The sequence below is a fragment of the Aquarana catesbeiana genome, linkage group LG12, assembly GCF_042186555.1.
Source record: "Aquarana catesbeiana isolate 2022-GZ linkage group LG12, ASM4218655v1, whole genome shotgun sequence".
Taxonomy (NCBI): domain Eukaryota; kingdom Metazoa; phylum Chordata; class Amphibia; order Anura; family Ranidae; genus Aquarana; species Aquarana catesbeiana.
This window is the reverse complement of record NC_133335.1, coordinates 66920505-66946176: the sequence shown is the minus strand read 5'-3', so window position 1 is coordinate 66946176 and position 25672 is coordinate 66920505. Positions and strand designations below refer to the sequence as shown.

The following is a 25672-nucleotide window of genomic DNA, read 5'->3' as shown; positions in this document are numbered from 1 at the left end:
CGATTTTTTTTTTTTTTTTTTCGTGACTGCGACATTATGGCGGACACATCGGACACTTTTGACACATTTTTGGGACCATTCACTTTATACAGCGATCAATGCTATAAAATTGCATTGATTACTGTGTAAATGTGACAGGCAGTGAAGGGGTTAACCACTAGGGGGCGGGAAGGGGTTAAATGTGTTTCCTAGGGAATGCTTCTAACTGTAGGGGGAGGGGACGCACAAGGGGAGGAGACCGATCAGTGTTCCGCTGTTCTGGGAACACAGATCGCTCTCCTCTGAACTGACAGGACGTGGATCTGTGTGTTTACACACACAGATCCACGGTCCGACCCGGTTAATGGGCAATCGCGGGTGCCCGAGCAACACGGCGGGCACGCGCCCCCGCCCCCTAGGCGGCCGGGAACCCGAGGCCGTCATATGACGTCCACCCAGGATGGGAGATCCCATCTGTGGACGTCATTTGACTATAGGCGGGTAGGGAAGTGGTTAAGGCTCAGTTTCCACTAGTGTGACTTGTCCTGCAACTTTGGACACAAAGTTGCAGGACAAGTCACAGCCCATTGATTTCCCATCTATGCGACTTTGAAAAGGTGCCTGCACTACTTTGATGCGACTTTGATCCAGAGTGTAAAGTTGGATCAAAGCTGCACTCAGTCACACTTTAAATCGCACAGCTTTGGAGTCGCACTAGTGAAAAAAGTGTGATTTTGATGCAACTTTACACTCTCTGGATCAAAGTCACATCAAAGCAATGCAGGTACCTTTTCAAAGTCGCTGATTTTCAAAGTTGCATAGATGGGAACAGTTGCTATTGAAATCAATGGGCAGTGACTTGCCATGCGACTTTGTGTCCAAAGTCGCATGACAATTCATACTAGTGGAGCCTTAGTCTACGTTTCCAGTATTGCAACCACAAAGTTGAACGATTTAGTGTGCAACTTTGAGTGCAGCTTTGATCCAGCTTTATGCTCTCTGGATCAAAGTCGCATCAAAGCATTGCAGGTACAAAAAAAAAAAAAGCATTGCCTTTTTCAAAGTTGCTGATTTTCAAAGTCACATAGATGGGAACAGGTGCCATTTAAAATCAATGAGCTCTGACTTGTCATGCAACTTTGGACACATAGTCGCATGACAAGTCACGTTACCACTATTGCGACAACAAAGTTTCACGATTTAGAGTGTGACTGAGTGCAGCTTCGATCCAACTTTACACTCTCTGGATCAGTCGCCTCAAAGCATTGCAGGCACCTTTTTAAAGTCGCTGATTTCAAAATCTCATAGATGGGAACGGGTGTCCAGCTCCCTTCTGTGCACAGCTATACTGTATATGTGCACTGCACCTCCCATCCCCCCTCCTGTGTGGATGGTGCTTTTTATTCCTTCATGAATTAGGATGTACAATGAGAGAACACTGGGCGGGAACCTAAGATCAGCTCCTCCCATCCTGTATACGCCCACTGGCTACACAGGAATAGTCCCTCCCAGGAAGTGATGTCACTAGCTTTCAGTAACCACACCCACTGGCTGCTTTTAGTCTCAGAAGGAAGTAGAATTGAAGTTGTGACGGCACTGGATTCTGCAAAATAAAGGGATTTTTTTCTTTTTGAGACATGAGGCTGAACTTCGCTCACATTAATGATTGCAGGGTGAGAAAGTGTTAGGGTGGACTTCCACTTTAAGGCCTCATTCACATGGGCACTGAGATTCATACACTGTGAATGGGCTGTTTGTATATGTGACTAGAGCCACCAAGTGCTACATGCAGGCAGCCCATATAAGTCTATGGGGATGCAGCGTTTGCATGGACACCAAAATAGGAAGAGCGGCTGTATTGGTGCAGTCATATGAATGAGGCCATGAGCACATGGACTTTATGGTCAGCCATATTTGTTGAATAGGATCATCAGCCACATGGGGGGGGGGCTGACATATTCACGCTTCTGTTGCTGTACAAAACTATCAACCTGGACATCGTAAGAGATGAAAAGCATAAAGCAAGATGTTCTCGTGTTTAGCTATCTAGCTATCTATCTAGCTATCTATCTAATATACACTATATTACCAAAAGTATTGTGAACTTGAATGGCATCCCCCAGTCTTAGTCCGTAGGGTTCAGTATTGAGTTGGCCCACCCTTTGCAGCTATAACAGCTTCAACTCTTCTGGGAAGGCTGTCCACAAGGTTTAGGAGTTTGTCTATTCGAATGTTTGACTATTCGTCCTGATGCTGATTTGTGAGGTCAGGCACTGATGTTGGACAAGAAGGCCTGGCTCACAGTCTCCACTCTAATTTACCCAAAGGTGTTCTATTGGGTTGAGGTCAGGCCAGTCAAGTTCCTCCAAACTTGCTCATCCATGTGACTGGTCCGAATCATTTGATGGAGGGGGGGAATATAGTGTGGGATTTTTTTTCAGGGGTTGGGCTTGGCCCCTTAGTTCCAGTGAAGGAAATTCTTAAGGCGTCAGCATACCAAAACAATTTCATGCTTCTAACTTTGTGGGAACAGTTTGGGGACGGCCCCTTCCTGTTCAATCATGACTGCGCCCCAGTGCACAAAGCAAGGTCCATAAAGACATGGATGAGCAAGTTTGGGGTGGAGGACTTTGACTGGCCTCAACCTGATAAAACACATTGAGGTGAATTCTAGTGGAAACTGCGAGCCAGGCCTTCTTGTCCACATCAGTGCCTGACCTCACCTTGTTTGTGCACTGGTGCGCAGTCATGTATGAACAGGAAGGGGCCATCCCCAAACTGTTCCCATAAAGTTGGGAGCATGAAATTGTCCAAAATGTCTTGGTATGCTGATGTCTTAAGAGTTCACTTCACTAGGGGGCCAAGCCCAACCCCTGAAAAACAACCCCACACCATAATCCCCCCTCCACCAAATGATTTGGAGCAGAGACTGCAAGCCAGGCCTTCTCGTCCAACAACAGTGCCTGACCTCACAAATGTGCTTCTGGAAGAATGGTCAAACATTCCTATAGACACACTCCTAAACCTTGTGGACAGCCTTCCCAGAAAAGTTGAAGCTGTTATAGCTGCAAAGGGAGGGCCAACTCAATATTGAACCCTACGGACTAAGACTGGGATGCCATTAACGCTCATGTGCATGTAAAGGCAGGTGTCCCAATACTATAGTGTATATATGTACTAAGATACAGTACATTTATGGATAAGCTATGCATACATATTGTATGCCAGCTTTTCCAGTCTATAGGTATTCCAAAAGAATATCTCAGGCATGGTAATGGCCATTGTTGTAAAGTTGGTAAAAGTTCTGGCTTCATGTCCTTGTAAGAACTCCAGGCTGTTGATGGTATGAGTTGTCCGATGGGTTGGGCTGTGTTCTCCTTCTACAGCAGTGTCTATTTATATCAGATAACATCCAGTTCTGATCATTTTATCCTGTAACTGGTGACACTATCTGACTTTTCTGCTCATACATGCCTCTGTGGCACGCTACAGTCATTGATCAGCTGTTTGTTGTAGTCCTGTCTCCACTGAATCATATCTTCTTTCTACACAGCTGTACGGAATGACCGCAATAAGAAAAAGAAGGAACCCCCAAAGCCCGAAATCACAGAGAGCTATGTGCTGAGCCCAGAGACTGAAAGTCTGATTGAGAGAGTGCGGAAAGCTCACCAGGAAACCTTCCCTTCACTTTGCCAGTTAGGGAAATACACTACAGTAAGTTACTTCTGCATAGTCTTTTATTGTTTCTTCACCATAGAATATGTGAACATTATTTCAGCATATGGTTCAGTTTATACACCCACGGCTTTATCACAAAGCATTCAGTTCCAACGTGAGGCTGGGATGTTGACATATCTTCACCACAATCCCCTGTTGGGAGTCCATATGTGCTGCAGGCTGAGTCCACTCATCAGCTGGCGGTTCCCATTCCTGGGTCTCATCAGCTCCAATGCCTCTTGGAAATCACTCTTCCTATCGCTGATGCTGGGTAACCGTGGGTCTGTATCAGCAGTATAACAGGGAACAGTCAAGCTGCAAGAACTAAATGCAGAATCAAGCAGTCAAGCCGCAGCAGATGTATAAGAGCTGGATCACGTAGTCAAGCTGCAGTAGCTGAGCATTGAATGCCAGACTTAGGTAGACCATACATGGTTTTGAATCTCGAATCTGGGCAGGCTGAATTTACCAAGTCAATTGATCGATTAGCATGGGTACAACCAGCATGCCAGGTTTTATCTGCGATCATCACTAGCGGCTGCTATAGCAATAATCACTGTCTTATCCTGGCGGGGATGGCTTCCCCACCCTCCACCACCAGGAGAAGACAATGGCCCAGCAGGAGGGATTCCCCCATCAACACTTTCTGTGTTGATGGGGGAATCGAGCAAATTTCTTTCCCGGTTGCAGGAAAGAAATTTGCTCGGTGTATGGCTGGCCTTAGGTGTCAAGTCACAAAGGTGCAACAAGCACTGGAAAGTGCAATAAAGCCAATGTTATGTTGTCAACACTGAGCATTCAAACTAAAGCTGGCCATGCACTATTAAAGTTCATCTAATACTAGACATCTTTTACCTTAATGCATTCCCTGCAATAAGGTGAAAAATGTATCAGGATTTGTATTCCCCCCCCCCCCATCCACCCCATCCTGTTTAGGCTCCATGCACACTGGAGCTCATAAATGGACTTTTTTGGAGTTTGGGCATTTTTATTTTTTTATTTTTTTAACAGCCCATAAACTCCACTCTGTTATCCTATGTGTCCATGCACACATGGACATTTTTGAACTTTTATCAGCAGTAGAGTTTTTATGGGCTGTTTTCTGAACGCCATAAAATCGTGTTCAGGAGTCATTTTTCTGACCACAAAAACCGCCAAACGCTGATAAATGCCGATAAACGCTTAAAAACGTGGCTCACCAGTGTTTTTGATCAATTGAAAAAAAAAGCTAAAAACCGCTAACGCGGAAAAATGCTAAAAAACTTTAAGAAACGCTATTGCAAAAATGTTAAACGAAAGACTCACTGCAAAGCTACTGGCGTTTTTATAACATTATTTTAACGTCCAGTGTGCATGGAGCCTTATAGTCCTATCCCGATCCAGCTCTGTGCCTGTTTGCAGCAGCTCTCTCCTCTCTTCTCTGCTCACAATGGCTCCTGCTGCTGTCAGTAAAATCCTGTGAGTAGGGGCGGGGCTGAGCCACACTGTGTGTGTCTATAGAGGCACACAGCTCAGCACAGGTGTGAGCCTGTACGCCTGTCGCCATAGCCAGGCTTTGCTTTGGGGGGAGACACAGAAGAGGAGGAACGAAGAGTGCCGACGGGGTCCCCAGAAGAGGAGGGTTGGGTGCTGCTCTGTGCAATACCATTGCACATAGAAGGAAAGTATAACATGTTTGTTATTTTAGAAAAAAAAAAAACCTTTACAACAGCTTTGAGTCTTTTGTTTATTTTTTTTTTTTTTTTGACTCGGCTTGCAGGCTGAACGGAAAAAAAAGGCTAGCACATTTCTTCCCTCAGCTATCAGAATACACTAATTCGCGACTGCAGCCGCTGATTGAGGACAATTTTTCCAACATGTTCCTTGGACAGAAGTTAATCTTAGTTACATAGTGAGATTGTAAAAAAGACACTTTTCTGTTCAACCAACAAGAAAAAATATTGAAAACCCCCATATACACAATCCTATACCCACAGTTGATCCAGAGGAAGGCAAAAAACAAACAATAAAGCATGATCCAATTTGCTCCAGTGGGGAAAAAAATATCCAGTTATATTATGTGCGTTTAGGAATACAGCCAGGCCTTTTTTAAATCAATCTATTGAGCTAGCCAGTACTAGCTCTTGAGGGAGTTTATTCCACATTTTCACAGCTCTTACTGTGAGGAAGCCTTTCCATACAATTTACCTCTGTCAAGCGGCAGCCACACACTGATCAAAATTCGGCTGGTCCCTGCTGAACCAACCAAATGTCGATCAGTGTTTGGCCAGCTTAACAGTGCATTAGCTATAAATGCCACTCTCGGGCACATGGTCGGACCTGAGAGGCATCCCCCAATGTTTTGCTGACATTATAGGTTTTTTCAAGGGGTACTGACCCACGACTCTGTACTCCAGAAATAGCATGTGTTTAGAAGAGTGAGAGATCTTATTCCAACAACTGGTCTGCTTTAAAATTCAGTCTTTCCAAAACTCCTATTTCACTTGAGCAGACCTTGGTAGGTGAAATTGCTTGCTTGCTTTTTTCTATCTTTAGGGCTCCAGCTATGATATTTATCCTTTGGAACAGTTTGGCTCCGCCAGCCCTTCTAGGAAAGCCTTTCTTAGTCATAGGCATTGCTCAGGATGGATGGAGGTTGGCTGTGTGGCCAACCAAACTGTGAAGTTCTACTTTAAGGCACACTGGTTTTGACTGATGAGTCATGGAGAAAACTTGAAAGCAAGATGTGGGTGGGGGATAATATTCTGTATTCAGTCTAAACCCATCTGATTATACGCAGTTTTAATTTTAAGCAAACTTTATTGTTGACTAAATTTATTACCAATCAGGTATTGATCAGGATCAGCAGCTAGACATTACACTGCTTAGGTCTAAACTTGGCGAACCCTAGATATAAACACTATGATCTGGTTTTATGATTTTCAAGGTGAAACCATCTAGGAGAGAAAGATGATTGTGGTGGGGTGGGGGAGAGTAGAGCAAGAGTAATGGGGGAGAAGAGAGGCAGAGCAAAAATAGATTGTTACTGGAGGGGAGAAAAAAGCTGACTTTGTTCCACTGTTGGAGGATACAGAGAGGGAAGTGGTCATAGACCAGAGGGAGGTGGGAGAAGCTGCATATTTTATTTATTCAGTGCTTTACATATGTATGAAAATGAAATATGTATTCACATCAGTCCCTGCCCTCAAGGAGCTCACAATCTAAGGTCCCTAACTCACATTTATGCACCAGAGCCAATTTAGACAGGATACAGTTAACCTACCAGCATGTCTGGAGTGTGGGAGGAAACCTGAGTACTCAAAGGAAACCCATGCAGGCACAGGGAGAACATGCAAACTCCAGGCAGGTAGCGTCAGGGTTGGGATTCGAACCGGCAACCCTAGTGCTGCTAGGTGGAAGTGCTAACCACTTAGCTGCTGATGTTTAGTTTCTCTTTGGGAGATTTTCTAGTCAAGGAACCACAAGTGGTCATAGGCCACCTATTGTAGACAGAATAGCATTGTGAAAAGTGGGAGGCACAGAATTCTAAAAGCTGGAGAACACAAAAATGGTGGTAAGGCAGCAACAACAGGGCTCAGAGTTGAGCTCCCATTCGAAGCACAAGGGATCAGGAAGTGTTTAGTGGATAATACAGTGGTTGTTATTATTATTTAAGGTACTTATATAGTGCTGTCAATTTACGCAGTGCTTTACATATACATTGTACATTCACATCGGTCCCTACCCTCAAGGAGCTTACAATCTAAGGTCCCTAACTCACATTCATATACTAGAGCCAATTTAGACAGAAGCCAATTAACCTACCAGCATAACTTTGAAGTGTGGGAGGAAACCGGAGTACCCGGCGGAAGCCCACACAGGCACAGGGAGAACATGCAAACTCCAGGCAGGTAGTGCTGTGGTTGGGATTCGAACCAGTGACCCTTCTTACTGTTGGCGAGAGTGCTACCCACTACACCACTGTGCCACCCTGTCATTGTGAAGATAAGGATATAGTGCAATTTAAACAGGCACAGCCATAACTGTGATGTAAGGCAGATATTATTATGTTTTTCTTTTTGTTTTCCTAGAACTTTAGTTCGGAGCAGCGAGTCTCGTTGGACATCGACCTCTGGGACAAGTTCAGTGAACTCTCCACCAAATGTATCATAAAAACGGTGGAATTTGCCAAACAGTTGCCGGGATTCACCACTCTCACCATCGCTGATCAAATCACCCTCCTTAAAGCCGCGTGTCTGGACATCCTGGTGAGTGCAGATTCTCATACCCCATATATTAGAATAACCTTTTTCAATTTATACTATCGGAATATAAAGCTGGCTATACTGATTTTAAAACTGATCATATAAGGCAGGGGTCTCCTAACTTTCTAAACAAAGGGCCAGTTTACTGTCCTTCAGACTTTAGGGGGACCGGACTGTGGCCAGCAGGAATAGAAATTTTCCTGGCATCAGCAGGAGTAAACAGTGCCCCATTTTCGGTATTTGGGGGCGGAATAGTGCCCTGTTGGTGTCAGTGGGAGGAATAGTGTCCCATTGTTGGTGTCAGTGGGGCAGAATAGTGTCTAATTTCAGTGGGATGAATAGTGCCCCAAGGGCCATATAAAGGACCACTGATATAAAGGGTGCCTGAGGCTGGCCATTGATTTTTTTTTTTTTTTTTTTTTTTCAATTAGCCAGCAGGCCATTTGAAAAAATGAATGGATTCCCCAATCCACACAAGCAAGGTGGATGGAGGCATCCTCCCCACTGTGCTATTGTATTCAACAGCGGGGACTTCTCCTCAATCCGAATATGCTGATCAGTGCTGCAGCTGATTGGCTGCAGTCCTGATCAAATAAAACTTTTCCAACAGTTCTGTTCGGCAAAAGTCCATCTTTAGATTTTTTTTTTAAGCAGTAGCAGCCATAGATGGATCAAAATTCAGCTGGTCCATGCTGAACCAGCTTAATTGTCTGTTTCTGAATAAGCTTGGGAAAAGAACTCGTGGCCTCCTGAATCAGCAGACAGCAATTGCATACCACACAAACTTTTTGAGCTCATGTGACGTTTGTTTACACGGCAAGATTGCTTAACAATTGTGTTGTATATCAATCTTTGCACGTGGCTACCTTTCCATGTACTGTGAGGAATGTGCACTACTGTTTGACTGGTAGCTCATGTGGCATCCTTTGTCGAAACCTGTTCTTACCTTTGAAGCCCTGATGTGGAGAACCAGCATTCATATTTTCTAACAATGACTATATTAAATTTACTATAAATGTATTAAAGTGGAATATTTTAGAGGGTGGTTGGGCATTCAGAAACGTTGCAGTGTATATAAACCCGAAAACAAACATGTAAATATATTTCAGCTTGCCATGCCCTTAAGGTTCCTGCATTTTTTTTTTTTTCAGAATTTTTTTTTTTGTCTTTTATTTTCACCTGGTTATCTTGTATATAACATACTACCTGACGTTGGGTGGCTATGTTCACTCCTCCACTATCTGTGGAGGAAGCCATAGTTGTCACTCATGCTAGACTAAAAACATCTTCCTATTTTTATCTCCTATGTACATAGGGGGTGAGGAGGGTTTATAGTTTACAGAAGAAATACAAAGCCGTGTACACACGGGCGGACTTTTCGGCATCAAACGTCTGACATACTTTCGACAGAGTTACGGCGGACTTTCAGATGACCGGACTTGCCCACACACGAACGGACTAAAGTCCGTTGGTATGAACGTAATGACATATAAAGGGACTAGAATAAGGAAGTTCGTAGCCAATAGCTGCCCTTGCGTCTTTTTTTGTCCGCCGGAGAGATTTGAAACATGTTCCAAGTCTAAAGTCCATCTGATTTTCGACAGAAAAAGTCAGCTGAAGGTCCGATGAAGCCCACACATGGTCAGATTGTCCGACGGATTCGTTCCGTGGGACCAGTCCAGTCGAAAAATCCGCCCGTGTGTACACGGCATAAGAAACCGCTTTATCTTTAGGACACTTCATTTATGGCAAGAACAGGCATTTTCTGTACTTGCTTAAAATGTTATTGGGCTGAAAAATGAAAACTAAAAATGACTGTAGCCACCTCATCTAAGAAGCTGTAATATATTCGATGGCTGTTCTTGGGGTTAGACATGCATCTAGACTGGGCTTGGCTGATAGTTATTGTGTATGTTATATACTGTATGTATTTTGCATTCCCTGCCCCTGGTCACTTGACCTCATGGAGCACTGTCACTGTGCTGGTTATCAGAAACTTTGTCACTGACCAGAGTTCACAAGAAGTATAGTTTTACAGTACATTATTGAGATTGCTTCTAGGAAGAACACTCCTTACATTAGTGGTCATTTGGAAAGAATTCCCCTTACAGAGAGCTAAAAAGATCATTGGTGTCAGTGGTTACTCATCTAAGAAGCAAAAGTTGTTCATTACTCAAAGAAACCTCTGGAAGACCCTAGGTTTCCATGGAACCCTGGTTGAGAAAGGCTAGGGTAGATCTTTGCTCTACTATTAAAATGTCTGTTCTGGGTGGACCCAGATTAAATTTGACTGTAGGCTACCTTTAGGTCCCTTTAACATGGATGGACTGATTGGGTCCGCTTGTCAGTCTCTCAGGCTGACCCAATCAGACCCTTCATTCTCCTCTATGGAGTAGCGGGTGTCAACAGATATGTGTCCATTGACACCCGCCGACATCTGATCGGATCCTGTCTGCTAATACCCAACTGATGGGGATCTATTCCCCATCCATCTGGCGGATCGGATTGGCAATCGTGTAAACGGAAAGGCAGTCCGTTTCCATCCAATAGCCCATAGAGAAGAATGTTCTTTGTCTGTGTCTGCTCTGCATAAGTGAACCCAACATGGCCGAGCCATCCGCCTGCTCAACGGGGATCAGCAGAGCAGGTGGACTGCAATGGAGCCCGCCCCATGTGTAAGGGCCCTAATGTATTGTATTGTAGTCCTGTGGAATTTTACATGAAAACCACATTCGCAAAAGTTTGTAAAAACTTTTCCATCCTTTTCCATCCTGCTCCTTTGAAGTTTGTCACTATGACTAAAATGAACATCGGTTTGACTCCATCAAACATTTGAAAGTCAAACAAAGGTCCCGAAAACGAACATTTCAAATAAAATTCTGCTGGCTCATGGCTGGCTTCATATCAGCTGCTGGAGGAAGGTTGCCCACCTTGTAATGAAGAAACAAATGGTCATCTCTGGACAGAGTGGATAAGTTTGCCTGCCATAGTGGTGTTCCTACCTTTTGCTCCTCAGTCCCTTAAGGGCATGATAAGCATACTCAATGGTGTTGACATTGAGGCAGCTGCAGAATGAGTCAAGTGTCTTCCTTCTACATCTCATTCTGTATATAAGTGCAGTATATGTACAAGAGGTGAAGCTGTGTGAAGCTTGAACAAGGATTATCATTTATATTATAGCTGTAGTAAAAACACCATTACTGTGTAAATTCTATTCATTGGTTTTCCATTAAACATATTTTACGTTGCAGTAGACCGATTCTTACCTTTTCCTCATCAAACTTTTATATCCCTTTCTTCTCATTATTTAGGGTTAGGGTTATTTAGGGGACTGACATGATCCCTCTTGCTGAGGTAGCAGTAGGCCCTAACAGCCTATACCCCTTCCAGTCCTTTTTTATATAGCCCTCTGCTTAGGTTTCTTGTCAAGAGGCAGATTCGCCGTTGAGCATGGATGGATAAATCTGTTCACCTGTTAACCGATTGAAGAAAATCTAATATGTATGGCCAGCTTTAGAAAACAGCAGTGGTTTGTAGCCCTGATCCCATGTTACCTGTGTGTTGGTGGCTGTGGTTGCTCTATCACTGTGAAGGGTGAGGTCCACCAGGATTGACCGCTGATCGTTATATCTGTGGTTGCATGACCACTGCAGAGAACACAAGGAGACAGATTGGTTGGGAATAAGTAGTGTAGGAATTTGGCCAGATTGGATTATTTTCCATCAGTAGTTACTGCTCCTAAGGTAAAGCTTACATTGAGATGTTTTCTGAACACCAAGGCTTGCTGGTGAGACACAACAGTGCATACTTATTTTAAAATCTGACGAAACTGACTAAAATCTGACCAACAGTTGTATATGTACATAGGACTTTCTATTTAGTGGCCATGCCTTGTATTTTTGCAGCATAGTTCAGTCGATTTGCACATGTAAAGCTATAAGTTCTTTTTCTGCACTTTTCTTGAGAAATTCCTTATTTGTCTTCTTTCTTCTACATGCCTGTTTTCTTGTTTTGCCACAGATCCTACGAATTTGCATACGTTATACCCCCGACCAAGACACCATGACTTTCTCAGATGGTCTCACACTTAATAGGACGCAGATGCACAACGCTGGGTTTGGGCCCCTCACGGATCTAGTCTTTGCCTTCGCCAATCAGCTACTACCGCTAGAAATGGACGACGCAGAGACTGGTCTCCTCAGCGCTATTTGCCTCATCTCTGGAGGTAAGGCCGTGGCGTCTTCTAATGCTTTGTGGTGGAGTTTCTTTTTTGTCACAAAGGTGGTCAGTAAATAGGGTGCAACCTCATTGTTTAGCGTGATATTTTTGATGCAAGTACAGTGGTAGCATTGTTCCTTCCTTTCTTCCTTCCTTTCTTCCTTCCTTTCTTCCTTCCTGTCTGTACCTTAAAGCGGAGTTCCGCCGAAAAAAAAAAAAATTATGTCAGCAGCTACAAATACAAACACTTACCTGTCCAGGGTGCCCGCAATGTCCTCGCCAGCATCTTCAGTAAGGGAATCAGGAAGTGAAGCTTGGTGGCTTCACAGCCTGGCTCCCTACTGCGCATGCACGAGTCACGCTGCATGTCCTCACTGGTCCCTGCTGTCTTCTGGGACCTGTGTGTCTCCTAGAAGACAGCTGGAGGGATGGAGGAGGGGCCGGACATGGCGTAGATCGCCGCAGAATCTGCAGCAATCTATCGCCGGAAGTGGGAGTAAATACCTGTATTAGACAGGTTTCTGCTCCCCCCCCCCCCCTTGAAAGGTGCCAAATGTGACACCAGAGGGGGGAGGGGGGAACCGGAAAAGCAGAAGTTCCATTTTTGGGTGGAACCCCGCTTTAAATGTAGAAAGTTTCCTATTTTGTGAATAGGTTGGAAATTTCTCCAACATGGACATAGACGGCAATAAAAGTGATTTTTTTTATTGGTAAAACTTGCAAGGGTTAGAACCTCTGTCATTTGTATGCTACGTTAAAAAAAATAAAAATTGCAAGTGCAGTTTTAAAGTAGGATTTCGGAGAATTTATCCCTAATGCTTGTAAATTAGATCCATGGTGTATTATGTTAGTTCACCTTTATATTTTTTATTTCTGTAAAGGTAAATAAACCTTTAACCTCCCTGGCGGTATGATTATTTTGGATTTTAGGTGCTGAAAGCGGTACAATTATTTTGCATGGAAATTTGGCGTTTTATATTGTAGGCCTGTAATTCTTAACAATAACACACTTAAATCTGTCCAAACAAGAGTCTAGTAGATATCCCGGGTATGATAAAGTTTGAAACACAAAAACATAAATTATAATATAATAAAAAAAAAAAAATAATTAAAAAAAATAAAAATAAATAGTAATAAAATAAATTTCCACACGATTCACTATCGCTCAATTCTGCAAGTGTTCTAATTTACTATTGCTGTTTTCTAGCTGGTCTAAAGCCATTTTTGACGTAAAGGGACACTTTTTGGTTGCTATGGACAATCTCCAGTTTCCAGGCAGAAAGAACAGTATATGCAATATAAAACTGCATGCAGGGCATGGGCCAGAGCACTGGGGACAAATGGGATGTGAAATGATTTCATACAGTACTGTAATCTGTAAGATTACAGTACTGTATGTGTTATGCTTTTTACATTTTTTTGAATTTTCCGCCAGGCTCCGCCCCCGTGCGTCGCGCCGCTTGCAGGAAACGGAGCCTGGCACAGAGAGGCTTCGGAACAGGACACAGCCCGCGGACACTGCGGTGGACATTGCAGGATCCCGGGGACAAGGTAAGTAAGGAGGCACCAGGATCCTGCGATGCAATCCCGAGTGTGGCTCGGGGTTACCGCTAATGGTCCTGAATTTTAACCCCGAGCCACACTCGGGAAAACCGCCAGGGAGGCTACAGTGAAACTGCATTCAGTATAGAGAACAGATTAAGCCCCCACTCCTGTTCAAATCACATGCGAATCTTCAACAGTGCAATTTGAGCCATTATTCTGTATGGTTCAACTCGCACCAAAAACCTGCAGGACCCTTTTTTTTGACCGTACACGAATCGGATCATATGGGTGGTCACACCCATGCGATCCGATTCTGCAAATCACCGTGTGTTTTGCAAACCGATTTCGGGGTGTCGTTAATTTACCAATACACACCCGCATCAATTTGCATAAATGGGGTACGATTTGCATGCGGTGTGGAATCCAAACAGTACTCGCTGCGAATTCCACACTGCATCAGTGTGAATTGGGGCTTACATTAACTTTTAATAGTCACAAACATCTATGTGCATGTAAGTTTTTAAAATGTGTTTTTTTTTTTTTTTTTTTTTTTTTAATTCTTTAAGTTTTTTTTAAATATACAATAAGAAATCGGGGTAAGGTAAGGAAAACCCAATCTTCTTGGCGTACATATAGAAAAATAAGGTACTCAGTGAAGTAATGAACAGTATATCAATAATACTGGGTAATATCTCATCAAGTCCATCAGAACATAAAAGCCAACAGAATGGGGAGGAAGGCCTCCCCGACAAGCGACCTAGGGTATATATCACAAAGGGGTTTCGGACATAAACAAGGTGGCCTCTAAAAATTATTTTTTTAAAACCTTTATCTTTTGGTTTTTGTGTGCTTACTATTTATGTAAAAGGATTTCTGCTTGTACTTTAAGAAAATAGACAAGTGTAGGCAGACTCCACTTAAAATGTATCAGTGTGGTCCGGAGCATTTGATATTTATATCCCAAAGATGTTGCTCCCGATAATCATCGTTATATTAAGTGCAAAGGGCAAAAGTAAAAACATTTCCACAGTCCTTCCTGTAATTAATTTTAGACAATTAATGTAGATTTACAAGGCAAGCATTGTTTCCTATGTCCTTTAATTGCATAATGTCCCTTTATGTTCCATGCAGTCGGCAGCTGCCGAGTTATTACTGCCTGTCTGGAGAACAATGACTCTATTAACAAGACTGCTGCCTTAAAAGTTGTCAAATTTGTCATTCTGACAAATTGATGAATGTATTAGAAATGTTTCACCGTGATTGGGTTTTAGAATTCTATCTTATGACATGTCTTTGCAAAAAAGGTTGTTCTGCCCCCCAAAAATAATACTCTGGTTAAAGCTGAATCCTGGGCACAAAAAAATGTCATGGGAACGTGTTCCTCAATAGCCGCAAAGGATATAAATCCACTTTGCGGGCACCTGTAATCCCCAGATATTGTAGAATTAGCAGTGGCATGAACATCACTTGTGCTGCACATAGTGTGAGGAGCAGAGCTGTGGTTTGGACCCAGTAGGTCCACCCGATGAGACCCGTCACCCTGCACAAGCAGAGAAAGCAGCATTGACTGGTCTGTATTACAGGAAGTTCCTGCACAAAGGCACAAGTTTCATGCTGGATTACTGCACCAACCCTAAAGAAACACACAAAGCTCAACTAGATTCAAATAAGAATATGTTTGGCCCAGATTAAAGCTTTCAACTTTTTTTTTTGTTTTGTTTTGTCCGTCCCTGACTGACTCAAAACCTGAGATCTCTATGTAGCTGGCAGAGCAATTTTTTGAAGCAATACTTCCTTTTTGGATTGTAAAGACAACCTGTCATGACACAAAAAATGGAGGTTGCTGATGCTCACCTGTCCATCTGAAAATGGCAGTTGTCTAGCTAAGCCTTGTGCTTCAATACTTGGCGTTAATGATGCACTTCTCACTACCAGACTCTATACTTGCTCCAAGTTGGGAAGCAATGAGAAGCACAGGTGCAGTGTTTATATCCAATCAGAAGCTGCAGGCATTGTTTCTTTGAACATGCAAAAACAGATCCACTGTTTCCTAATGTTGGCCATTCACTGGCAGGTTTAGTGGCAGTTCTGGAAGCTCTTGAAGAAAAACGCACTTGATTGGAATGCAATAGTAAGTTTTTTTTTTTCCACTAATTTTTATTGTCCGCTTTTATGAAATGTACTAGTGTTGCGCTGATACAGATATCAGTGTCGATACTAAGCATTTGCATGAGTACTTGTGCAAATTCTCCAATATTACAACCGATGCAAATTCTCCAATATTACAACCGGTGCAAATTCTCCAATACTACAACCGATTCCTTCAAGTCCGCAGACTGTAAGACCGGGTTCACATATGTGCGGGGCCGATTTCAGAGCGATTTGTTAAAGAGTCCGGCATGATTTCATTCAGCGGTTTGGGTGCGCCTTTTTAAAGTGTATGGCACTAGAAATCTGTGCCTGCCGTATACATTCATTATTAGCTACAGTGAGACCGAGTATGGCTGATTTGTAAGGGCGTATTATAACAGTACAGAGTATCTCTTAACAGATCGGCAAGACCTGGAGCAGCCGGACAAGGTGGACAAATTACAGGAGCCTCTACTGGAAGCGCTTAAGATCTATGTCCGGAGGAGACGACCCAAAAAACCACACATGTTCCCCAAAATGCTGATGAAGATCACAGACTTGCGAAGCATCAGTGCCAAGGGTAAGCATTTGTGACTGTTTAGGTCTTTTTGTACAAAAGTGTTAAAGTGGACCCAAACCCTACTTTTCAGTTTAATTCCTTCTTCCGATGTCCCTCATTAGAATGTAATACTAACACGCCTGAAATGCGGCTCCTTCTGGGTGTCAGTATCCTGATAAATCCTGGATTTTTCCTACTCTTAGCTGCAGCCTAGTGGGGTTTTGATGTGAGGCTGGGCCATCAGTTGGCCGCAGTGCCGCTGATAAGACAGTACAGCCAGTCCTCCTGTACTGGGCCTTGGCCCCATTCGTTCAAAAGGGGGGCCCAGGCACCTGCTGAGTAGGATGGCCAGCTGTAATGTCTTACAGACACTGATCCTCTTCTGCATCCTCCTGCAGCACTGCCGGCTTCTCCCCCCCCCCCCCCCCCCCCGCTGCACTGCAGGGGCGTTGGTTCTAGTAAATGCGCCCCTCCAATCTGCTGTCCAGCCCCCCCCACACCCCATGTGCCCTTTTCTCTGGCAGAGTTGCCGGCCCCTCCTCACACAGGGAGATGTTTCAGGATGGAGAGTGGGGAAAGAGGCAATTGAATGTGTCATTTACTATCCCCTTCCTTTCCTGAATGAACACAGTTAGTGATCGGTACCAGTCGCCCTTGTGTTTACTGTGCTTCAGTTTGTGAATGAGCAGGAAGCCTCAGAGTGCTTCCTGTTCATTCAGCTGTGCAGCTGAGGCTGTAGAGAAATGAACTGATAAATCTTTGTCCTCAGTCACTTTCGTCTGGCAGGGGGGGGGGGGGGGGGGCCTGTCAGGTAGGCTGTATGGAGCCCCGTGATTTCTAATAGCGGCCCTGGTTGGCCAACTGTTCAGAGAGACCCTGATTTTAATTAAACCAAATCTATTTTAGAGATGTTGGTATTGCATAGTATTACTCCATAATTGAATGAGGGAGGCTTTGGGCAGGGGCAGCCGTAGCACAAGTCCTATTTGCCTAGGTGAGAGATAAGGAAGTGGGAGCAGGTATCTGCTGAAAAAGTTACTTACTACCCATAAAAATATTTGTAAATGGGTAACAGGGATAATTTGAAGGAGGCTATGGGGTGAGTGAAGGTCTACTTTAAAAATGTGCGCTCTATCAAACCTTTTCATTTCAGATAAAGAGAGGAAGATTTTTTTCTATCTAGGGCTCCAATACGGCTCATGCACATGGGCGTACTGGAATCACAGTTTGTGTAGCTTTTTTTTTTTTTTACATTCAGCCTGCTACTGACCGAGTGGAAAAAAAAAACTAACCAAGTATGGCCACTGATATGTCTCATCTATAGGCAGCATCTAGCACAATATGCTTCAGCATTGCACTTTAGAGAGAGAGGAGTTTTGGGCAAACAAGGAACTATCAGCAAAGTATGTAGGGAGTTTTTTTTTTTTTTCCACACGCTTTAAAGTCCCAAAAATAGGACCGCAAATATTTGTGGTACATGCTAAATATTTAATACAGATTTGTTTTCCCCCTGGCTGTGGAAATATTTCAGTTGTGTTTTTCAGTGGTCCATATCCTAAAATAATTCCCATGAGAATCCTATTCAAGTTTGACTAAAAAAAAAAAAGTAATTATTTTTAGTTCTATTTTAATTGTCTTTACCAGTATTCAAGTTGATTTAAAATGTGTGGCGTATACTTTGTACAAAAAGTTTCTTCAGTTTTTACCAGTTCTTCTATGACCCTCATGAAAACTTTAAGTAGCCTTTTCAAAAGTAGGTAGAAAGGAATGCCCTATATCCAGTGAATGCAAGTTGGAAGGCGAGTTTGTAATTGTTCGATGGTAGCAACAAGTAATCAAGCCAGTGCGTTTCGGGGGAAGAAAGATTCCCCTTCCTCAGGGCTGTTGCTGCCTACTAATATTAAATGGGCAAGTCAATGCTGCCCTCTGTAAGCACCTCCGACATTCATCTTTCTGATCTTGGTGTTAGACACACCTATTTGGGATCCTTCCATTTTAATATTAGTAGGCAGCAATAGACCTGAGGAGGTCTTTGTTCCCCCAAAACACTGGCTTGATTACTTGTTGCTACGCACAATAAACGATTACAAACTCGCCTTCCAACTTGCGATCACTGATTATCAGGCGCCCCTTTCTACCTACTTTTACAAGTACATGCTGAAATGACCTTAAGACCGTATCCAGAGGTAGCAGCCCAAGCCTGCACAAAGGGGCTCACCGCCACCTTCTTTTTAGGTTGGGTAGAAATCATTGAAAGGGAATTCTTCCAACCCGCTCCTGTCATCACCTGCCCATTAACCAATGACTGATTGAGTCAGTCCAGCTCGATCTCCAGCCCTAAAGAGCTAAGCAGCGTTTTACCATCTCTTAGGCTTCATGTACACAGGACATTTTCCAACCTCTCCTGAACGCTGGAACATCACAGCTAGTAATCCACGTTTAAAAACGTGTGTTTAGCAGCATTTACAAGCCGCATTTAGCAGCATTTGCGTTCAGAAGCGTTTACTAAAGATAACCTCAGGAGACCCTCCCAAATGATTAGAAAGCACTAAAAACAGGTATTTATTAACTACTTTAGCCATTCTGTGAGAGAACAGTGTGAATAGCAGCTGAGAAAGCAGTGTGCTTGTAGCTAGCTGTTATTTTTTGGTTGGTTTGTTAATATGGATCCCATGATGAGCATGTGTGAGGAAATGCTCCTGATGTTGCTTTTGCTGAGGCTCCAAAGACGTAGAAAATTGCGTGAGAGTTTATCGCTACTGGACACATCTATTGATGGCTCAACGCATGTCCACAGGATACTTTCTAATATCTATGTTCAGCTGCGTAATTACCCTGAGATTTTTTTTTTAATTTTACATGCATGTCAATTACCACCTTTGACGTTCTCTTGGAAAAGGTTAGACCCCGTCTAGTTCGCACCAACATGAGGAAAAGCGTGCCACCAGAGGAACATCTGTTGGTGACTCAACTTCAGCGTCAAGTAATGCAAGTCGTGTATTGTACAGTATAATTGGCTGATGAGGGGAATATCACATGGTATATCAAGCTTGCATACAGTGATAATTGAGTTTTTGGTGTTTTTTTAGCATTTTTCAGGCTCAAAAGTAATTAATAAAATGTTTCCCTTTTTAAAAACGCTTCTAGACCAAACGCGCCTAAACACGGGTATCCGCGTTTAGCTGCTTGAAATGCCTCTAAACACAGCTTCTGAACGCGTTTTTTTTTTTTTTTTGGGTTCCAAAAAGTCTCTAAACTCAACAGCCTGGAAACTACTATAGTAACGACTATTAACGAACCTGTGTACATGTACTGATAAGATCACATAGAGGAGAGTTCAGGACCAGTTGAAAAAAATGCTCAACTGCTCCTAAGGCCCGGTTCACACTGGTACGATGCGAGAACACTGCAAATCCACTGCGGGTTCCCGCATCGCACCAACTCGCATGTCGGTTCACACTGCCATATGCGAATTGCTGGGGAGTGTCAATACATTGTTAACGACACCCCCAGTTCAGCTTGCATATCGCACTGCAAACTGGCAGTTCGGACATGAATCGGATCGTATGTGTGAACACAAATGCGATCGATTCTGGTCCAAACAGAAAAAAGGGTCCTGTGCGTGTTTGCACCGAATGCGGTGCGATATCAGCCATATTGATATTGCACCGCACAGACATTGCATGTAATGTGAACGACAGTGCGCTGCGAGTTACATGCGATGTCTGGCATTGCACAAGTGTGAACTGGGCCTAAACGTCCGTTTACCAGCAGCATACATGAGGACTAAAAGTGAATTTGACCAGACTAAAAAGTGACTCGCTTAACAAAAAAACTGGCATGCGGATAACTTGTGTGTCAAGCTGGCCATACGCGTAAAGGTTTCTCAATAGTTTCCCCTATCCACACTTAATAGCATGGATGGACAAATCCCTTACTGCCAGCTATTCTATTTTGACAGCCATCACCAGCGGAATACCCAAACAGTGACTATGGCTGATTGGCTGCAGTCACTGTTCAGCCGTTCTTTCTCCACTTGGCTCCTTCCATTTTTCAGTTGAACTTTTTAGAGCCAGTGATGTCGGTGGTTGGCCTGAAATTCAAGTTACCGATAAACGGCCTGACATTTTCTTCCTTTTGGAGATTTCTTTGTCGGTGAGATATTCGAATTTTGAGGTCACATTTGTCCTGCTGGAATTTAAATTTTTATACTCTAAAGAATGCAACAGGTAAAGGTGGGCAGATGCACCTAAAACTGCAGAGGAGCAAAGTTGGCAATTATGGCCATCAGATGTTGGAACATATAATACTTAGAAGACAGAAGAAGAAGACAGGAGCGAACACAGCCTCCGATATCTAAAATATCAACTTTAGGTTGACTGATCCTTTAATCCAACTGCATTTTATGCTTACTGCAGCATGTGTGGGTTTATTTTTATACAATCCAATCAGGCCCTAATTCCAGAAAGGATTGGATGTATCAGGAAATGTCAAACTCTTACATTTTAACGTGATATTATCTTACAGTCCACCGCAGACAGAGATATTTTTGCACATTTATGTTTAGACTTGTCAAGCCATTGAACAGTCGTATGAAGAGGGTATGAAATGTATTAATTTTCAAGTGATTGCTTAAAATATCTGGTAAAACTTTCATGCTGTATGGGGACATTGGGGGTAGAGGTCTTTCAGTTGTATTCAGATTGTGTAGAAGTAGAATGGTAATGTATGTGACCAGCTTTATACAGTCTCAGTCGATTTCTGGTGGTAGATGTGAAGTTATTGACTGACCCGAGACTTCTTCTGTTCACTGTACAGGTGCTGAACGTGTGATCACCCTGAAGATGGAGATCCCAGGATCCATGCCTCCTCTCATCCAGGAGATGCTAGAGAATTCTGAGGGCCTGGACAACTTGGCAGCTGGATCTCCTAAACTGCTGCCTCCTACCCCTGTCCCCCCAGGAAGCTGCAGTCCAAGTTTGTCCCCCAGTTCCACCCACAGCAGTCCCTCTACACACTCGCCCTGACCTTCCAGCAGGCTGTGGGAATAAGGCGATGGAGACTCACCAGCGCACTCACTTCATCCCTCCCTCACTTCCCACCTAGGTCCTCTGGCCTCTTAATGGATGATGCTGTACTCCCTTGGCTTTACCTTTTTATTCTGCACTCGACCTCAACAGCGAAGCATCACTGTGCTGTAACTCGGTTTGGACTCGTCTCTGCAAGAGTTGGGATAAGCCGGAGCGGAGATAACTGCATATCACTTGGACAAATATCTGCCTCTCCCCTTATCTCCTTACAATTCAACCTGTGCCTCTGGACTTCTTGCACCCACTGGACTGAGAACAGACTCAAGGCAAAGCCTAAGACTGAGCAAACTCTTGCACTGTGCGGTGTGATTGTGGAGGGAGGGTGGAGGCGCCAAAGGACTGCGCTCCAACCAGAGAGCTGTGACCATTGTCAATCAAACCACTTCACATGGGAGGGGGGGATTGTACTGGGTCACGTACTCCATGCACTGCCATTGCTTGCACCCCAAAAAGCACTCTGTTCTTAATACAGCTGTTTAAGCAGTGTTTTTTTATCGCATACCTAGGAATAGGAACTTGGGGTAATGTAACTGGAAGGGAAATTACAAAATGTAGGCTCTGACATCAATCCATGCAAATGAATATATATTTTTGTAGGGGTTTCTCCCAGTTTTAACCAACCTTTTTAAAATATTTTAAAGTATTATTGTGTAAAGGTAGGAAATGTTGCTGCTTGCTTAGACTGGTAGCTGGAAGAGAAGCATACAGCATTTGTAAAACAATGCGTTTTTAAACAGTTTTTTTTAATAAGCCAGGAAACTAGAATCCAGTTATGTAAAGATTAAGTTTTCCCAAAGTAAATTTAGTTTTTAGTTGAGTCGCTGGAATTCGCTTTATCTAAAGCGGTTTATACTTGCCACTGTCCAAAAACCTAAACTACTAGTAAAACCTGTTTTAAGCTGGCCATACACTGTAAAAAATTTGTTGATTTCCCCCCATCCATGCTAAACTACGTGGATGGGTGAATCTTCCCTGCTGGCTGTTGTATTCTGACAACCAGCACCCACAGCTGTCAAAATATCTAACCAGTGGCTATATATAATTGACTGCAGCCTCTGTTTGACCAACAATATTCTGCCCGACTCCTTCATTTTTTTAGATTGAAATATGTCAGATGGGAGAACCACATATTACTCAAATTGCATCCGGTTTATAAGGAACTGTGTATGGCCAGCTTAAGATTGGGCTATTAGTAGCTCCATGTACCTCCAGCTACCAACATACACAGTGGTGTGTCGCTGGAAGGTAAGAATTGCACGAGCTTAAGTAGCAGTTTTAGGATATCAGGAGGAAAGGGGTAATTTTTTTTTTTAATGAGGCTTTGGGTCCACCTAAATCACCTTTTTATTTCTTGGAGCTCTGGCGGGTCCCAACCCTATCCACCTGCCACTTCCATTAGGTTGTAACCATCCCTTTTGGAGTCTTCATATATTTTGTCCTTTATGAAAGTGATAAATCACTACAGCAGTGGTCATCAACCCTGTCCTCAGGGCCCACTAACAGGCCAGGTTTTATGTATTACCTTGGGGAGATGCAGACTAGAATAGTGCCATCACTGAGAGCAGCAAATGATATCACCTGTGATGTATTTCAATTATCTTGCAAACCTGGTCTGTTAGTGGGCCCTGAGGACAGGGTTGATGACCACTGCACTACAGGACCTCTTGGCACTGCCCCCACATTTATTGCTAATCCAAGCTAGGTCTTTTTTTTCATTTTCCATCATGTCAGATAAAGACAAAATCAAGCAACTATTGGAAGAACCCTAAAAACAGCCAAGCCATGTGGATGAGCTGGGAAAGCTGAGCATTGCTTGGCGACATAAGAAGCTGATAGCGGATTCCGCTATCCAGATCTCAAGCAGAGGCTTTGGATTAAATTACTCTTTAAGGAGTTTGTAAAGCCCAAACTTTTTTTTTTTTTTTTTTTGTTTCTAGTTTTTCAGAGTATGGAATGGTTAAAGACCCATCTATTTTCATTATTATTTTTTTCTTGGCTGTCCTGTCAGGGAGATTGCTCTTCACTTCTTGTCCCTAAAACACAACTGGAAGTAAGGGGAGATCTCTCCAAAGGGAGAGAAAATCTACTTTTTAGACATTTGTTACCAAAACAAGTTTTCCCCGTGAAAGAGTTCCCTACTGTTGTGACATTGTAAACATTTTACATTTCCTATCACTTTCTGTCACCAGGGCCAGTGGTCCATGGTTACCAGGATCAACCGCGAGTGTGAATTGCCCCAGAGATGGCAACAAAAAACAGCCAAGGATTCTAAAGCTGGCCATACAAACAGTTGTTCAGCCTGTCGTTCAGGAAATGTAACAGATTCCTCCATCAACGTTAAACAGCGCAGATGGACAAATCCCTCCTGCTGGTTATGGTATTCTACAAGCTGATGCCCTTGACAAATATCGAATGAATAATTGATTTTTGTCAAGCCAGATGGGAAGATAGGCTCACCTACAGCTCAAATTTTGATTAATCACCCAAAATTTGACCTGTGTATGGAACTCTATTACCTTCCACACTATCTAAACCTAAAAAAAAAAAATTTGGGCTTTACATACACTTTAAAGTAATTCTGTAAGGAGAGAAGTATGGGGGCTGACATGGTCCTGAAAATGCTAGTTACTTGGCTGCTTTTGCTGACCCAGTGGCTTCAACACTTGCCAAGTCCCAAAATAAAACTGTAGATGTAAAAAGTCCTTATCTACATATTTGTTTCGGGTCAGTATCTAAGTTTTATAGAGGATCAGAATGACGGACATTCAGCTAGTATGTTCAAATGGAGCTGTCGGCAATCTTTATTTATGACCAGTTTTCTTTATTATCATTCACAGATGTATATGTAAAAGATTCTGGATTTTAGTCACCAATGGCAAAAAACTTAGGTTGGTAAATAGGGCAGTATAGTCAAATATCAGTTTTGTTATCTGTACAGGTGTACTTTTACATACATATTTGTGATACTTGGCTTTATTAAAATATCTCTTGTTTCAGATCTACAGGGTTGCTTCACGCTTAGTTGCCAAAAGCTCCAAGTTATACCGTTTAAGCAGGTGGGCCTTTAACTCAAATTGGGTGGGGTTACGGATGTGGGTGTGGCTATGTTGGGAGAGCCATCCTTTTCCGGGAATCCTGGCAGTTGCATTAATTGCAGAGTGCTTTATGATGGAGTGCCTTATGGAAGTGGAAAGTGTAGTTGGGTCAGTCCTGCACTGCTGACCACTTAGGACAACTGAACTGCAATGACCTGGCTAGCCCAACAGAATTGGTGCATTTGCCGACGTATTGGGCTCTCAGCTACATTGTCATGATATACCAGCTGCACCGTATCACTGGTCGCAACCTATTTCTTTTAACCACTAAACAGCTGCAATCTCCTTCATCCCTTCCCACCTTGTACCCCCCTCCCCACTGAAACTTGCTGTTTGTACACGTTATACACACCAGCAGAAAAAGAACTAAAAAAAAAAAAAAAGTTTTCATTTTGAGAGGGGGTGGGGTGTTTTCCCTAAGGTAATGAAATTAAGAAAAAAAAAAAAAAAAAAAAGAAAAACTTATTAAAAAAAATGAGATGTGAAAGTTTTTTTTTTTATGTGAACGGAAAAGATTTTTTTTTTTTTGTTTTACTTTGAAGATTTTTTTTCCTCGAGTTTTCTGTCTAACTTCTGCACAAACGTTTATCTTTATATTAAAACAAACTTGTTTGTTTGACTCTGGTTTCTTATTTTTTTCACAGCAACCAATCGGATTCCAATGCTGGCCGTATAGGTTGTTGTTTTTAGAATGTTCATTCAGTTTTCTAATCGTTAGTGGGGTCAAACTGATGGTTATTTTCAACCAGAATGACGAAAAAAATTTGAAAGAGCTGGATGGAAAAAAGGTCTTTTGAACAAATGGTTTTTTCAGACTGTATGTGTTTTTAGTTTGGGAATTAGTCATATTAAAATTGAATGTTAACAGCAAGTGAAATTTTCAAATGAGATTCGTCCATTGGTCCATATGTACAAAGAAAATATTCTTGTCTGAAAATCTATGGCCAGCATTACTTTCTTCCATCAACGCAGCAGCCCCATCCTTTTTCTTACATTAAAGCAGACTCCAAGCAAATTAATGTTTTTGGACTTGGCTGGGAAAAGGTTAGAACAGCCATCATCAACCAGGGTTGCTCCAGAGGTTGCTGGGAGTTC

At 42.9% G+C, this 25672-nt stretch overlaps 1 protein-coding gene across 8 annotated transcripts in view; it reads left to right on the top strand.

Moving 5' to 3' along the window:
* RARA (retinoic acid receptor alpha) overlaps positions 1–25454 on the top strand; it is a 246853-nt gene extending 221399 nt beyond the window's left edge. For all 8 annotated transcript variants that reach the window (XM_073607988.1, XM_073607989.1, XM_073607994.1 and 5 more), the window contains 5 exons: positions 3533–3693; positions 7767–7943; positions 11961–12165; positions 16255–16413; positions 21211–25454. In XM_073607988.1, coding sequence (XP_073464089.1) covers positions 3533–3693; positions 7767–7943; positions 11961–12165; positions 16255–16413; positions 21211–21419 — 911 coding nt within the window. In that variant the 3' untranslated portion in view covers positions 21420–25454. The remainder of the gene's footprint in view (positions 1–3532; positions 3694–7766; positions 7944–11960; positions 12166–16254; positions 16414–21210) is intronic.
* The last annotated feature ends 218 nt before the right edge of the window (positions 25455–25672 follow it).